The following is a 12,008-nucleotide window of genomic DNA, read 5'->3' as shown; positions in this document are numbered from 1 at the left end:
ATGCGCCAGGGGATTTAAGAAGCTTGGGGGTCGAGATGGACCCGGGGGTTCGTGAGAGACCGTTGGTGAAGTGTGCGACAGGTCTGGTGTGCGAAAAAGGAGGTGTGCGAGAAAGTCCGACTCTGGGGTGTGTGAGGAAAAAGTGCGTGCCAAGGAGGGAGGGTGCTGGCGAGAGTGAGTCGGTCGTAGCGTGTGTGCGAGGGAGCACATGGAAGCGCGGTGTGGTAAGTGTTACAGAGGGTGTGACGGGAGAGTGTGCGCGAGAAAGGTGTGTGACGGACAGGTGCATGGGGAAAGAGTGCGCTGTCAAAAGTAAGGAAGAATGCACACCTGTGGTGAGTGTTACAGAGGGTGTAACGGGAGAGTGTGCGCGAGAAAGGTGTGTAACGGACAGGTGCATGGGGAAAGAGTGCGCTGTCAAGAGTAAGGGTGAGTGCGTTGTCAAGAGTGGTGGTGAGAGTAGTGAGAGTGACAAGGAGCGTGAGTTGGTTGTGACAGGTGAGCGAGGATGTACACCTGGAATGGAAGGATGCACACCTGGAATGGTAGAGCGTGAGTGGGAATGCACGCTGGAATTGGTAGTGAGGCACGTGGTTGGGTGTGCGAATGAGAGCACACCTGTGATTGTCACAGAGGAGGTGACCGAGGAGGGGGCGCGAAGAGGTGTGTTGGTGAGGTGTGCGACCAACGAATGTGTGCCAAAGTGTTCGGTGGTCAGGTGTGTGACCAAGGCTGTGAGTGGAATGAGTGTACCTGGGTGTGTAAGGAAAGGTACGAGGAGCATGGGCACAACTGGGTGTGTGAGCAAGGAACGGGCTGCGGGGTGTAAGCATGCAGGTGAAGCATCGACGTTAAACGGGTTAGAGTTTAGAACGACTTATAGCCGAATCGGGCCCTCGGTGCGTGCCGGGCCTCGCTTTGAACGGCCGCGTCCGTGCTCCACTAGGCGGAGCGGGCAGCTGGATAGGAAGGGTCGTCATGGCGACCACGTTTTGTTGAGACGTGCCGGCAGGTCGAGATCGGGACATTGGATGGCTCCACGCCGAGATGGTGCGTGGGATCTCGGCCCGGGTAAACCTCCTTCCCTGCACCGAATGCGGGACGTATCCAGCCGCTGGCACCAAACAACCCGCATTCATTGCCCGGCTTTACGAAGCCGGGCTTTGGACAGGAATTGGCGCACCGAGAGGCATCTATGAGTAGACTGTGTGATGAGGTTAGTGTTTTGGACCCAAAATTAGAGAAAAACAAAATTTGATGATTGGCAAAGGATTGGCAGTAATGATTGGCAGATGATGGGTAGTGATTGGCAAATTTTTGATTTGTTGAAATTTGATGTGCAAAATTGGTAGTGGGAGATGCCCGATGTGGTGGGATGGCAACTCTGTCATCCCTCACAAAAGGGGGGGCAAAGGAGCTATAGATTATGGGGTGTATGGCAGTGAAAACTAGCCCGGGTGGGTTAGGTTATATTGTTAGGGATCTAGCGAAGATGACATTAGGTGACGTTAAGTTTAGTTAGTGACTGATACCTGTAGTGGGGACGCAGGTAGTTTAGTGTGGATGATAATGACGAGGGAGCGCAATAGGTTAAAGGGACGACTGGGAAGCGCAAGTTTCAGAGGGGGGTAGTTAGATGAGATGATGCCGTGTGTGTGAGAACTGGACAGGTGTGTGGAGCAGTGGATGAGTAGTGAGTGTTGTGGATCAGCGCGAATGCGCTTGGGGAGAGAAGGGTGCAGGTGGCACCAGGTGTGAGAGCACAGGTGTGCAAGTACAGGTGTGTGGAATATATGGAGCAGAGAATGAGTGGTGTGGAGAGAGTTGGAGTAAGTGGTACGGAGTGGTGTGCATGGTGCGAAGGTGTGGATGGGGGAAGAGTGGACCCCTTTCACGAGTACCCGGGACGGGTAGTGTAAGTGTTAGGTAGAGGGTATAGGTAAATTGTGGTTAGATATTGGCATTTGTGGTGCGGTTGCAGAATGGTATTGCGGATGGGTGCATTAGTGTTGTGGAAATGGCTGGGCGTGTAGCCTGTTAGTGTGTGTAGTTGGTTTGGGCACTCCACCACTGTGAGGATGTCGGCCAGGTGAGGCCGCAGGTGGGCTCTGGGAGCCGTTAGTGTCAGTGGGGCCCGAGGATCCGGAGGACGGACCCGGGTAGCCCAGTGCCAGAGAGGGCACCGAGTGGGGAGAGCGCCAGAGGGCCTTCCCCAGGTAGTTAGGTTAGGGTAAGGAGCAGGTAAGCTCGGAGGCAACTGCAGTGGTGGAGGTGTGCAGGTGGGTAGACCGGCTAGGAGAGCTACACGTCGCAGCCCAGAAATTGTACGAGGGCACCGAGAGATGAATCGGGGGAGTGAGGCCCCAAATTGAAAAGCACCACAGTTTGGTCAATGGGAATTGGTTTTTAGAACCCATAGTGTAAGAGGGCCAATGGTTTGGCAGGAGAAAGACCCCGGGTAATGTAAAGTTGTTGAAGTCATTTAGGAAATAGTTAGGATTGATGAACCTGTCGCACCATACGCAGCCACTTACCTGTGGTGATGATGATGACTCCACACCTGTGTTTTCTTTGTTCTGTGTGCAGGAAATAAGAATTGCTGTTTGGATTTGTGAGACGCATCACGACGTGGATGAGACATTGGGGTGATTCCATCTCTCCCTCCTTAGGAGGGACTGATGATGAATTGGTGATGGCAAATTTTGATGTTGAGTTGGAGATGGCAAATTGTGATGAGAGTTGAAAATGGCAAATTTGATTGGTTAGGAGGGAGAGAAGACGAATTTGGTTTATGGGAGGAACGGGGAAGACAGTAGGGACGTTTGTTGATTTGTAAAGTAGACGTTTATGGGTAGTGTTGTGTTTTGTGGAAACAGTAAGGGGTAAGGGAGGGGCAATGTAGGTTACCTGGTGGGGGGGGGGGGGCGTACGGTAGGAACGTACCTGTCTCACCTGGTTCCCATGTGCCCCCAGTGTGCATCATCTTGTATTGCGTGCACTTTTGCGCCCTTACCACCTTACTCACTTGTCTTCTTCTTTTGTCTCCCACCTCCGAGGATCTGGCTTTGGGGCAGAGAGAGAGGAGAGAGAGGTGCTGGCTCCGCAGTTGTGGGCCTGCACTTTCGCTGCTTGCTGCCGGGATCGATACACCATATGGAACGCAATGTTTGTGGCCGCCCACCATGGACCGCAGTTCTTTTGCGGGCAAGCACCACCCGTTGATGGACCTATGGGTCAACGTGGCACCTATGCCAGACAGGTGAACCACGAATAGTTGGCCCCCTGACGGCCACAATAAAGAAATGGACGCGGTTGGCGCCTTTCTTTATTTTTGAAGGAAGCCAGAACACCAAGTGGGCTCCAAGGCAAGACCAGCGGCAGAACATCGGCCGGCTGCGACACCACCGGTGATTTATGAACGCTTTATTGGTGCACCGGATGGTGCTGACTGTGTTATGGGGTGGTGCTTTTGGTGCTTGAACGGGGTGCTCTGCACATTATTAAAGGCCGTAAGGCCACAGAGCACTCGTGGGTTGGTGTATCGATGCTGGCATGCGTGCTCTCTCTATGCATAACATCTGCATGTGTTCCTCCAAAAAACAGGTCCTGGATCGTAGTGTAAATATCAGCGTAGTCTTGTGTAAATAATGCTCCCTACCGGCTGTATGTTTAGTTTGCGAATTCTTTCCGCGATTCGGTTATCCTGTGGGTGTGTTTCTGTGAGGAGAAGGGTGCAACGTCGCAGGGGGACATATTTACTCATTTGTGAACATCTGTAAAACTGTCGCACTCAGGGTAGAGTTAATAGTAGAGGGAACTACATCTGAGTGCCACACTAACGTAGGTAAAGATTTATCGGGTCGGGACGCCCCGAGGTAGAGAAGGGTGCAATGTTGCGGATATGGGATTTGGCCTCCATCCATATCCGCTTGTAAATATTCCCCTATTTCCCCAATACTCCCCAATCCCCCATTCCCTAGTCCCATTGTCTGTAAACAACACTCTGTAGAACCGACCTTCCCCTTTTTCCCCCATTAAATGTCGTGCCCAGGTTCACCGCATCTCACGTAGACAACTATAGGACATCTTGCTAGTTATTCTTAGTCTATGTCAGTTAAGGACTCGTTTCCATTAATTCTGACTCTTCGTTGCACCAGAATGTGATTGTATGGCACCAGTAGTGAGTTTAGGACCTCCCAATACCTCCCCACAACCTCATCTCCGCATCCTCCCATCATCTCATGAAACCACAACAACAACAACAACTACAACAACAACAGCGCGCGGGGAGTGTGCGTCCTCACTCCGGCTTGGTTAGCCGCCATTGCCCAGGTGCTCCGGCGGGGTTACCACGAAGGGGCTGACTGTCGGCCCCTCGTCAAGGGCGGAGCCCGGTAACCCCCAGCACCCAATAAGAAGCGGCGGGCCGATTCCATCTGGGGCGGAGCTAACGAGCCGAGGGCGTGTCACTCCCCGCTGGATATACGCAGCCACTTACCGGACGTGACGAGAGATGCGCCCCCAGCTTGGAAAGAGAAGTCGCCACCTCCGAGCGCTGAGAGACCTGCCGCATCTCTGGACCGGACCGGGTCGATTCTGCCCCTGAGCCAAGGTGCACCTTGAGCCTCGACTACCTGCCCTTCCTTGCCATCAATCCCTGTGTGAGTCAGTTTTGTCCTGTTTATCTGTGGTCTGTCGGGGCTACTATAAGACCGTGATTAAGTGCCCACCTTCCTATGCTGTCCCTCTTGTCCTTGTAATCTCAACGTTCCGAAATATTATAACCTCCTCCGGAGGTCTTGAGAACTGTACCCCTGGTGTCGTGTCATTTAACCCAGCCGTTGTGTCCTTTCCTCAATTGATTTAGCGTAGCACGACTCGGCCAACGTTCGAGTATAATCGGGTAAACTGTGCAGACGCGGTCATACCAAACCGCTCGGTAAACCAACATCCACAACCGCGTCTGTAACAATATATATACTGTGTGTGTGTGTGTATATGTGTGTCGGTGTGTGTGTGTGTGTGTGTGTATATATATATATATGTGTATATGTGTATATGTGTGTGCGTATGTGTGGATGTGTGTGTGTGTGTATGTGTGTGCATGTGTGTGCATGTGTGTGCATGTGTGTGCATATATACATGTGTGTGTATGTGTATGTGTATATATGTGTGTGTCTGTTTCTGTATGTGTATGTGTGTGTGTGTGTGTATATATGTGTGTATTTATACATTCAAAAAGGGTGTGTGTGTGTGTGTGTGTGTGTGTGTGTGTGTGTGTGTGTGTGTGTGTGTGTGTGTGTGACCCACTCTCCCCCGTGTGCGTGATGTGGGACGGAGAGGATTTGAGCTCTTGAAGTCACATTTTACATGAGATGTAATAACAAATTTCAAACTGTATTTCCCATCGTGCAGATGCATTCACATGTTATCAGAAGTAAACACATTGTGTAGATGACATTATTTGTGCATCTGATAAATTGGCAGTAACCATTTTGTGAAACTGAATGTGCAGGTGCAGCATCTAACTCAATATGTCGAAATGTCACAAACGTCCATGCCCGTGGGATTCCCACGGGTGACCCCACTAGTCACTGTATATTTCTTGTCAGCAAATAAAAGAATTTTTTTTCCAGTTCTAACATATATATATACATTTAAAACTATATATATATGGTATATACATAGTACTGGGCTTTCAATTGCATAATCGCCACCCCACCTCCACCTCACATTTAAAGTACCGACAATGTAGCTCACTTATCCAGCAGTTTAAACTGCTTACCAAGTCTATTCATACAAAAATGCCGGTAAGTTTTATCACAACAATGACCTACCTGTGTGTTTGAAATCTCAGCAGGTACTCCCATCTCAACTTCGCTGGTTGGGAGTAGAAATACATGTTCTAATTCATCCCATGGATCTTCTTTGAACCCTGGCCTTTCTGTACACCATCCTCCACCAGGCTCCTTTTCCCCACTCATATCCAACGACATGCTTCTCTCATCTTGCTCTGGTAGCTTAGGTTTTGAATCTTGGTGGTTTTTCAAAGGTTCTTGGAAAGTCGATTCTGGCTCAGGCATTGGCACAAACCATGATCCTAATAATTGTTCATCTGGTGACATCAGGGCCTCCACTGTTTCCTTATACCTCTCACTGATACTGCTGTTTCCCGTATCTTCAGTTATGTCAGTTGTTGCTCCTTCAGATGCCACATTCACCAGGAGGCTGGTGTAACTCGATGAGGTTGTCTGCTCTGTCTCTTCCCTCCTTGGGATATGAGTTGTACTACTGGGTGTGCTTTGGGCAAACAGCTCATTGGAATCAAATTCCAGCGGTAGGACTGGTAGCTCCACACAAGGAATCGCTCCATCAGTCTCCTGCACTTCTTCTGGAGAGTTTTTTTCATTCAGCTCATGTGGTTCTAGCTTATCTACATCAGCAAATTCAAGTCCATTCAAGTTATTCATATCCATGTGATCAGGATCTTCAGCACAGCTTGGAGATGCAGGTCGACCATCATCCTTGAGTCTTGAGAGAGTGTGATATGGTGAAACTGGATCGGGGAGTGCAGAAGGACAGCATGTACTGTTGTCCTCGAATGAATGGCGTGTTGGGGACAAAGTCATTGGTTTAGGCGAGAACAAAGGCAAGCGGTCAGCTGTGGGACTATGGAGACCTGGAGGGGAAATGTGTAGATGGAGGGGGGGGGGGGGGGGGTGGAATGAGATACAGAATGCAGACTGGGTTTAATCACTAACCAAAGATCGCTGACCAAGCAGGTAGCAAGCAAAACCAAAAGCCATGAGCCACATCTAAAGCAGGTCGTGAAGGATACCAAATAAAATGAAACGGGAAAATAAAAAATAAATTAAGTAATGCAACAAAACTGAAAGTTGTCACGAGAACATTTGCGCTGAAAACACATAAACACAAACATAACAGGGTCGCCAACTGTGGAACAGATGGAGGAAATAAAAATCCACAAAAATAACAGAGAGGACGAGGGTGTGGGTTGTAAGGTTCACGGCTAGTTCTGGTGACCCGACGGGTCTGCAAGGGGTGAGAGAGGAAAAGCAACAAGGGTTCATTTTGGTTAGAAGAAAAGCATTTCAACATTCTTTAAAAAAATTAGGGGAAAAAAATCTAATCATAATATATAGTTAACATAGTATGACATTTAGGCCGAGACAAACTGAACCTTTCAGTTTAAAAAAGGCAATGAATATGACCGAGTGGTTTTCACCCCTCAGCCCAAATTGGGCTATGGGGTATTGGAGTATTGTCGTCACGGGCGTCCGTCAACTTTTGGTTTCCGTCAATTTCAAGGAGAACGGCTTGTCCGATTAAATCCATGTTTGCAGTGTGTGTTGGGGTTGAGTAGAGGAAGGTTCCTTTCGAAAATGGGCGCGCTGCGATTTTCAATATGGCCGCCAAGGCAGCCATCCGGGCGTCCGTCAACTTTTGGTTTCCGTCAATTTCGAGCAGAACGGCTTGTCCGATTAAATCCATGTTTGCAGTGTGTGTTGGGGTTGAGTAGAGGAAGGTTCCTTTCAAAAATGGGCGCGCTGTGATTTTCAATATGGCCGCGATGGCAGCCATCTTGAAATTGGTTTCTGTCAATTTCGAGCAGAACAGCTTGTCTGATTAAATCCATGTTTGCAGTGTGTGTTGGGGTTGAGTAGAGGAAGGTGCCTTTCGAAAATGGGCGCGCTGCGATTTTCAATATGGCCGCCACGGCAGCCATCTTGAAATTGGTTTCCGTCAATTTCGAGCAGAATGGCTTATCCGATTAAATTCATTTTTGCAGTGTGTGTTGGGGTTGGGTAGAGGAAGGTTCCTTTCAAAAATGGGCACACTGCGATTTTTAATATGGCTGCCACGGTAGCCATCTTGAAATTGGTTTCCGTCAATTTCAAGCAGAACGGCTTGTCCGATTAAATCCCTGTTTGCAGTGTGTGTTGGGGTTGAGTAGAGGAAGGTTCATGGGCGCGCTGCGATTTTCAATATGGCCGCCACGGCAGCCATCTTGAAATTGGTTTCTGTCAATTTCGAGCAGAACGGCTTGTCCGATTAAATCCATGTTTGCAGTGTGTGTTGGGGTTGAGTAGAGGAAGGTGCCTTTCGAAAATGGGCGCGCTGCGATTTTCAATATGGCCGCCACGGCAGCCATCTTTAAATTGGTTTCCGTCAATTTTGAGCAGAATAGCTTGTCCGATTAAATTCATTTTTGCAGTGTGTGTTGGGGTTGGGTAGAGGAAGGTTCCTTTCAAAAATGGGCGCGCTGTGATTTTTAATATGGCTGCCACGGTAGCCATCTTGAAATTGGTTTCCGTCAATTTCAAGCAGAACGGCTTGTCCGATTAAATCCATGTTTGCAGTGTGTGTTGGGGTTGAGTAGAGGAAGGTTCCTTTCGAAAATGGGCACGCTGCGATTTTCAATATGGCCACGGCAGCCATCTTGAAATTGGTTTCCACCATGCATGGGCTGAGGGGTTATGCCCGCTTTGCGGTGCTATTTTTATTCATATATGTTACATCATGGGGCAGATCTCCAAATATGATAGATATCTGCATATTCGCATCCATTAATTATCCAATTAATGAAAAAGTATAAGGTGAAATACCATGTGTGTGGTCCAAAGCTAGGCTTTGATCTAGCTCAGTGGGCCAACCAAGGCTTTCTTCATGTAAGGCCTGACTTTGCTGTTCAAGAAGTTCTGCCAGGTCCAAGCGATTGATGCGAGTCAATGCTGCTCCCAACTGATCTGTAGGATTCACAGAAGCTGTGTAAGGTCCTCATTAAAGTGACTAAAAGTAAACCAGTAAAACTCTAGAACCTTTATCCTACCTGTGGCATCAGTGCCAGCAAATTCCATCCACTGGCTCAGAAGGCAGAAGGCTTGCTCAGCTGGTGAGTTGGGATTTTCCCCCTCGATTTGTTCGACAATGTCCGTACCTATAGATAACTCCCGGGCAAGATCTGCACGTCAATAAAGGGAGACAAAATGGCCACACTCACTCAATATTTCAAGGAACCAAACAGCATTTTAAATTATAAGTTGACCTGCCCCCAATTTTTCCCCACATCCATTCTTCGTCCAAGTCTCCCTCTATCTTGTCCTTTCTCTACTGTTCCTTTTGTCCTGTTATGTTTTCATTCATGCAGTGTACTAGCTCTTCCACCAGCCTTGACTTTATGTGCAAAAATATATACTGCAGTCTGGTGGAGATGCAAAATTCTACAATGGATTCTGCAATACCTGACTGATGATGCTCATAAATCACTATCCAACATTCAAAGAGAAAGGAAAGTGAGTGAAGGAAAGCCAAAGAATGCCCTGACAGCCCGAGGAATTCACAAGAGAAAACGAACTCCATTGTTCTTGAATCGTCCGGCAAAAACACCAGAGAATGTGGTTGACGAGGATGCAATGCCATTGTGCCCAAGAAAGTCCATGCATTTGGTCAACGTGCATCGACTACCTAGGAAACCCTGCCAAAATGGCTCCGAGGAACAGCGCAAGACCCCTGACCCAATGCTTGCTGAGCAGGTTTTCATCGATGTTTGACCAGAATGCTTCTCCAAGTAATAAAGGCGCTGAAGAAATCAAAAATAAAGTCTGCCTTCAACTACAATTCATTCATGCAGATCTTCTTCCAAAGCCCAAAGCACTACAATTCGAGTTTGATGAAATTGCCTACACCTTATGAATAGATCAAGAAAGTCCAGCAGAATACACCTGATTGGTACTATATTGATTTTAGAACAGCGGGAGAAAGGCCAAAACTCGTGGTCAAAGTATCTGGATTAGCCAGTTTTTACTGAAACTCATAAATACTGAATTATGACATTTGTCATATAATGGCATGTGAAACGTCAACCCGAGAGCCAAAGAGAACTGACTTATCACATAATCGGAATTATTAACCAGTCCCAACAACCCTTCTCCTCCCATTCCCACAGCACGACCTTTCTCCATGCCTTCAACAAAAAATACCTTCCACCCATCCCGTGATCTTTATCTCAGAATGTTAAATTTAGGAATCTTGAGAAGTCCAGTTTGCAGAGGTGGTCTGCGCAAATCAATCAAATCCCCATTACATTATTTTACAGTGTCAACCCCTTCATATTGGTACATCTCCAACAAGTCTGCATCCTTCCAACCCTAACCTTTCTTCGTGACCCACTCTTCAGCATCCCTCCACTTCATGTCCACTCTTTCTGCATCTCCCACTCACCCTACCCTCTCCAAGCTTCCCCCTCACCCCAGCCTTTCAAAACCTCAACCACCCCGTCAAACACTCCACCCCTTGGCTTCCCCCTCATCCTGCCCGCTCTCGGATTCCCCTCGTCTTGCCACTCAGCTTTCCCCTTGTCCCACCCCATCTCGGCTGCCCCTCCCCCCCCCCCCCCCCATCTCACCACTCACAGCCTCCCCTCCCCATCCTGAATCCTCCCAATACCACCCCCATGTCTCTCACTGTGTAAACCTCAAACATATGAGGCCTCCTCTCCAACCTGACAGATATCTCAATCTAGATCGCTGCTGATAAACAAGACATCTGTTTAACAAAATCCTTCCTCCCATAGGACGTCCCTGACTCTTTAGTGTCTCTCTCTGGAAAATGTCTCCAATTTGATAAGCCTGAACTATGCCAGGGTGGTGGAGTTGCACTTTACATAAAGAACGCAATTTCTCACTGTCCACATACTGACCTTATATCTCCTAACTCCCAAGAGTGCCTTTGACTGTGACTTCCCCTCCACTCCATCCTCCTGTTTGTGTGCTGTATCATCCTCCAAACAGTGATGATTCCATCTACATTTCCCTCTCAGGTGATATGGACCAAGGTTTAACCACTCATTTCAACTCTCTCTTCTTTATTTGTGCGGATTAAAATTGTCACCATGGAAATTAGCTTGTGTTGGTACCTTTCTCACCAGCCATGGCACTTCAGCAAAGGAATTGTGACATCTCTGGGACCGACTCAATCTGTCAACTTTCCAACCCGGATTTCTCCCAATGACAAATCCTCCCTTCCAGGCCTGGTGATGACAAACTTCCCCGAAAATGTCTCCTACTCTTCCCCTGCTCAAATTAGTTCATTTGATCATGTGGTTATGAGTGAACATCTCTCTAGCTATTCTCAGAGAGCTGCTTTAGTGGGGAGGTGAGTCTGTCAATTCACTCAGGCCGACTGGCAGGGACGTCAAGCAGCCATCTCTCTTCACGACTGGTCTCCCATATCTACTGCCCTTGATATTAACGTAGCCTGGGAATTCTTCCACAGAAACGTGCTCTCTTATACACAGATTAATTCAATCTCATCTTCAGTTATCCTACCCTTCTTCCCACCGAAGGTACACTAAATCCTGTGGTGAGGAATTTGCTCGAAAACCACTTGCCTTCTCTTCCTGAAAAGCAAACCCAACCAAAGGCAATCTCAGCTCATTCTACAAAGCCCGCAACAAGTGCGCATCCACTCTCGGCAGAGCCAGAAAACAACATCTGTCCAATGCCAAGAATGAACTTTCAAACTTGTCTCCCTACCTCAAAACCTTGTGAAGTCTGTCTCTGGAGTATGCTCCTCCGTCATGCCTTCCCCCACTTCAAATGGCACCACAGCTGACTCTGCTCGTGAAAAGGCTGAATATCTAAATTCTGCGTTTGCTTCAAAATCTTGTGTCGCTAATCCCTCGCTCTCTGTACCTACCCTTCCCAGTCACATCCACCTGCTTTTCGACCATGTGTCTTTTGCAACTGAAAAGGTGGATAATTTTTTGGCATCCCTCGATGCCAAGGTGGATTTTTGCTAATGTAAACTGGTGAATGGATTTTGCAATACGTCCAATGCCACTGATGCACAATCCAATCCAATGGCACCAATGGCATTGATGGCACAAGGAGGTGCCATCAAAACAATTCATTTCTCATAAATCTCTTTAGTGTCTCAAACATACGAGGTTTACTGGGTTAGCCAGTCCCAACAGCCAGTTCTACTGT

General features: G+C 48.1%; 1 protein-coding gene across 2 annotated transcripts in view; it reads right to left on the bottom strand.

Moving 5' to 3' along the window:
- The window catches only part of LOC137425860 (uncharacterized), a 473,741-nt gene that overhangs the window by 24,875 nt on the left and 436,858 nt on the right, over positions 1–12,008 (bottom strand). For both annotated transcript variants that reach the window (XM_078775806.1, XM_078775807.1), the window contains 3 exons: positions 8,852–8,983; positions 8,628–8,768; positions 5,838–6,679 (listed from right to left, as the gene is read on the bottom strand). In XM_078775806.1, coding sequence (XP_078631932.1) covers positions 5,838–6,679; positions 8,628–8,768; positions 8,852–8,983 — 1,115 coding nt within the window. The remainder of the gene's footprint in view (positions 1–5,837; positions 6,680–8,627; positions 8,769–8,851; positions 8,984–12,008) is intronic.

Source organism: Myxine glutinosa, chromosome 4 (assembly GCF_964187855.1).
Source record: "Myxine glutinosa chromosome 4, kmMyxGlut1.1, whole genome shotgun sequence".
NCBI classification, from domain to species: Eukaryota; Metazoa; Chordata; class Myxini; order Myxiniformes; family Myxinidae; genus Myxine; species Myxine glutinosa.
Note: the sequence above shows the minus strand (reverse complement) of the source record. Positions and strands in the feature narration are given on the sequence as shown.